Source organism: Alligator sinensis, unplaced genomic scaffold (genome assembly GCF_000455745.1).
Source record: "Alligator sinensis unplaced genomic scaffold, ASM45574v1 scaffold527_1, whole genome shotgun sequence".
NCBI lineage: Eukaryota > Metazoa > Chordata > Crocodylia > Alligatoridae > Alligator > Alligator sinensis.
The window spans coordinates 3,107,237-3,111,394 of record NW_005841958.1 but is presented as its reverse complement, the minus strand read 5'-3'; the positions used below and the strand labels follow the sequence as shown (position 1 = coordinate 3,111,394).

Genomic DNA, 4,158 nt, shown 5'->3' with positions numbered 1-4,158 from the left:
ACGGAAGGGGACACAGGAGAAATGAGCTGCTAGCAGGCTGCATACAAAATCCCTTTGACTCTATAAAAAATAAAATAAAATTTTAAAAGATCACTCATTTTCTTAATCCATATTAGCCCAAAGCTACTGGCTCTAAGATTATTCTGCAAAACCCACCTCTGTCCTGAGGATCCGAGGCCAACATGTATAAGAAGTGTTGAGGAGTTGATTTTTATATCCCTTTTACTGATCATTTCTGGTTCGGGGCAGGTGGCTAGCTTGATCTGTGTTGCTATCATTGCATATATAATGTATGGTGAAGATGCTTGGATAGGTGCATTAAGGTAGATTATGTAAACCTCAAATCTGCTTTGTTTATAATTACTTGATTAATCGGTTTGTTAAGGGTTTGTCAACTGAACTGATAAACATGCGTTTATGAAAAGTCACACATGCCAAATTAAATCTGATGTTTCCTGAACATAACAAGAGGTTCTCTAGACAATGGAAATATGATAATATAAACTTCACTAAAACATATGATATAGTGCCACATTCAAAATGATTAAACTGGAGAAAATGGTGACTAATACAACTTTCTATAAGTTGGGTGAGAAACCAAATAACGGGGAGACAATTGGGTTAGACTGAAGGAAGAACTATAAGGCTGGATGGGGTTACTGACAGTCCCTCAAAGGTTGATTGGACACAGATTTTATTTAATATTCTTATTAGTGACCTTGGCACAAAAAAAAGGAGGAATTGAGAGACATTGTCAATACAGAGGAGGACTGGAATATCATACAGGAAGAATGGGTGCCTTGAGGACTGGAATAAATGCAACAGGATGAAACCTAATAGCACAATGCAAGGTCATGCCTGGGGCGGGGGGACAAACAACAAGAATTTCTAAGAGTTCATCAGTTGGAAATACCACACCAGGGGTAAGACTCGGTGTATAAACTGAAGACAGAACTGAGCCACAAATATGAAGCAGCTAAAACACAGACAAATGAAAATCTACAGGATGTCTCAAGAGAAATGTCTTCTATAGGGACATGAAGTGGCGATGCTATTGTACTAGGCACAGGTGACGGCTCACTGGAACACTGCATATACTTCTGGTCACCTATTTTCAAGGAAAATTAATTTGAGCTGGAAAATGTACAGAAAAGTGCTACTAGGATGATCAAGGGTTATGAGAGGAGCCTAAAAAAGCTCGGCTTTGTTTAGGCGACCAAAACAAAGGCTGAGAAGCGATATGGCTGTTCCCAACTGATACATCAGATAAAAGAGAAGGGTTATTTAAACTAAAGAACAGTGTTGGTATGAAATAAATAGGTACAAACTGGACAGGAATAAACGAAGACTGGAAATTAGATGGTTTCTACCCACCACAACAGCAAGGTTCTGAGACAACTTTCTAGTAGGAGCAGTATGGGGAAACCACCTGACCACTTTATGAATGAGATGATATGATGTGGCTGTATGAAGTAGAGCTGATGATGCCAGAGGGTCTTTGTTCCTATATAGATGAATGATGATCTGATGTTGAAAATCTTATTTGTACTGATTTAAATACCAAGCTGAATATGAACTAGCAAGGCAGTTATTTGCTGTGTCCACCAGCAAAGTATATTAGGTTTTGGGGTGCTAAATCTTCTATGTTCCATCATGTAGGTAGAATCCTTGTGGCTCATTAAAAAAAATGCTCTGTTGCTCAGTTGTGGGTAGCAGGGCTTCTGGTTCTAAAATCACAAGCTTCTGCTGCCTTAATGTAGAGGCACAGCTCTGTTGAGCCAAACAGTCATTAACTCATGAACCTCTATAATGGCCCCATCAATATTAGAAAGAAAAGAAGCAAATCGGAATCACACTGGGTTACACTTAACAGCTTCCCCTCTACCTCCCAGACCCAAGTTCATTCTTGACCTTTTGAGGACCCTTGACCCACAATGATTTCTTCTGTTTTTATGACCTGCTGTATAACTCTTTTCTTATATGAAGGTCTTGAACACATAGGCCAAAGCAAAGGTCTAGCTGGGAATCTGAACATCTACACTAGAACATACTCACTGCTTTTCAGAATCTTGCAAATGAGATATGCCCTCCAATACAATCTGATGGCTAACCTTGTGGGCACACTGATTTCATAGGAAGTCTAGTTAGAAAAAGACAGCCAAAGGGCCAAAAAAATTAGCTCCTAGGAAATGAAAATCTCTTTCTGCCTACATCACGTGTTCAGATCTACCAAACATTTCAAACTGGACTTAAAACATTCCTTTGGTTCACAACACTTAAGTGCAAGGCCTCCAAATTACTACAAGCACTGCAATACTTGAATCCATTAAAAAAAAAGTCTTCCCCAGCTGTTTTTAATGGAAAAAAAATGCTTGGAAAATATACACTCAAGATTCAAAAGCAGAATGCAAATATAAAAAGATGACAATTTTTAAAAACAACTTGTGATTTTAAGCCAATATTATGATTTTAAAGGTTTTAGGATTGACAATACTACAAGAAAGTAGAATCAGGATTTCCATGGGAGGCAATATTGGAACTATGGTGAAAGGGATTCCGTTATAATATACTGGAGATTATTTTCCTCTTTGTATTTTCACAATGTACGAGAAGCAAGAATTTCTCATGATATCTTTATAGTTGGAAGAGCTGTTAAATAAGCTTCCGGGCACCAAATGCCTTCTTCAAAGCACCTGATGGAAAAGCAGGGGACCTGAAGAAGGGGTTTGAGAGCCATAAGCTTTTCTAACAGCTCTCCCAACTATTCAGTTGGTCCAATAAACAATAGCACAAAAAATCCTTGCCTCTAGTACATGTCCAGGATCATCACATTTACAATACTCCAACCCCGCTGTTTTCATGAAACACCAAAATCTGAGGTTTTATGTCTTCTCCCTCTCGGCAGGTGAAAGCAGAATTTTCAGCCTGAAGTTTTCATCAGTTGTGGGTCTGCTCTGAAGACATGCAGCAAACTGCAGCCGTAATTCACATATCTGAACAAACACTGTATTTGTATGTCTTCAGTGGGGTTCACATATAGTTTTTTAAAAAACTAAATAAATAAGAAGTTCCTCCTTGCCAAACCCATCCTCTGGAAATACGTTCAAATTTTATAGCTGTCTAAGCCCTCACAATTTAAATGCAGAACTTACACAAGGAAATGAGGAGTGTAACTGAATTTAATAAACATCAGAAATACATTACACTTCTGCAATGCTCCCCCCACAACGATTCCATAGCGCTATGTAATACCTGTTAAATTGTGCAAACATGCCTGTGAAGTATTACTCCATAATTTATTATGGAAATTGTGGGGCTTACCCAAGATTATAAAAAGGGATCGGTAAGAGGGCTGGGACCTAAACAAAGATCATACGCTTTAGTCACAAAGCCTGCTTGCATTTCTTTCATGCTTTTAAATTAAAATTTAATCTCAAGGCCCATGTTTGGAGTAGCTCTTTCATCTGCAAAACTTCTTTTGAACTACCAACCTCTTGTGCAAATGACTCTGCTTGTTTCCGGAGGTTCTTCTCCAAGTCGAAGTTTACCTGGAGCTCTTCATATTCTTCTACTGCCATCACAGACACTAAGAAAGAAAAAGATAACATGAAGAAATCAGCAACAATACGCAGTAGGATAAATGAACAAGGATACAGTTTGTTTACAGGCCAGGATTGTTCAAAGTATTTATCTTAATAGAATAGTCATTTTTACATTTCTACAGACCTGTATTTGGTCCTCACCAACCTTAATATTTTGATTCAATTTTTACCATTTTCTCTCCTAAGCTTCCTCCCCAAACACATCTACTGGGATTGCACTATTCTATTCTGATCATAAACTGCTGGATGGTGTTTCTATGAACTGTTGATTAACTTAATTCTATCCCACAACAGGCTACATTTCATGGTGATAGAAATGATACATACATAATTTCTGTATTTTTAAAAGTATGTGCACATGTGTACACATTAGACCTGTGCGAAGTGGCAAGTATTCGCTTCAGATTCGGATTCAACCGATTCAGAAGACAGTGATTCGATTCAGAGATTCAAATCACTGTCCCAATTTGATTTGGCCAAATCAAATCCGAAAGATTTGGCGCCGCTTCAGAGATTCAGCCATAGACTAAACAGGCAGGTGACACAGCTGCCTCCA

At 38.3% G+C, this 4,158-nt stretch overlaps 1 protein-coding gene across 4 annotated transcripts in view; it reads right to left on the bottom strand.

Annotated features, from left to right (window-relative positions):
* SHTN1 (shootin 1) overlaps positions 1 to 4,158 on the bottom strand; it is a 106,076-nt gene that overhangs the window by 49,632 nt on the left and 52,286 nt on the right. For all 4 annotated transcript variants that reach the window (XM_006020550.3, XM_025200183.1, XM_006020548.3 and 1 more), the window contains one exon: positions 3,492 to 3,586. In XM_006020550.3, coding sequence (XP_006020612.1) covers positions 3,492 to 3,586 — 95 coding nt within the window. The remainder of the gene's footprint in view (positions 1 to 3,491; positions 3,587 to 4,158) is intronic.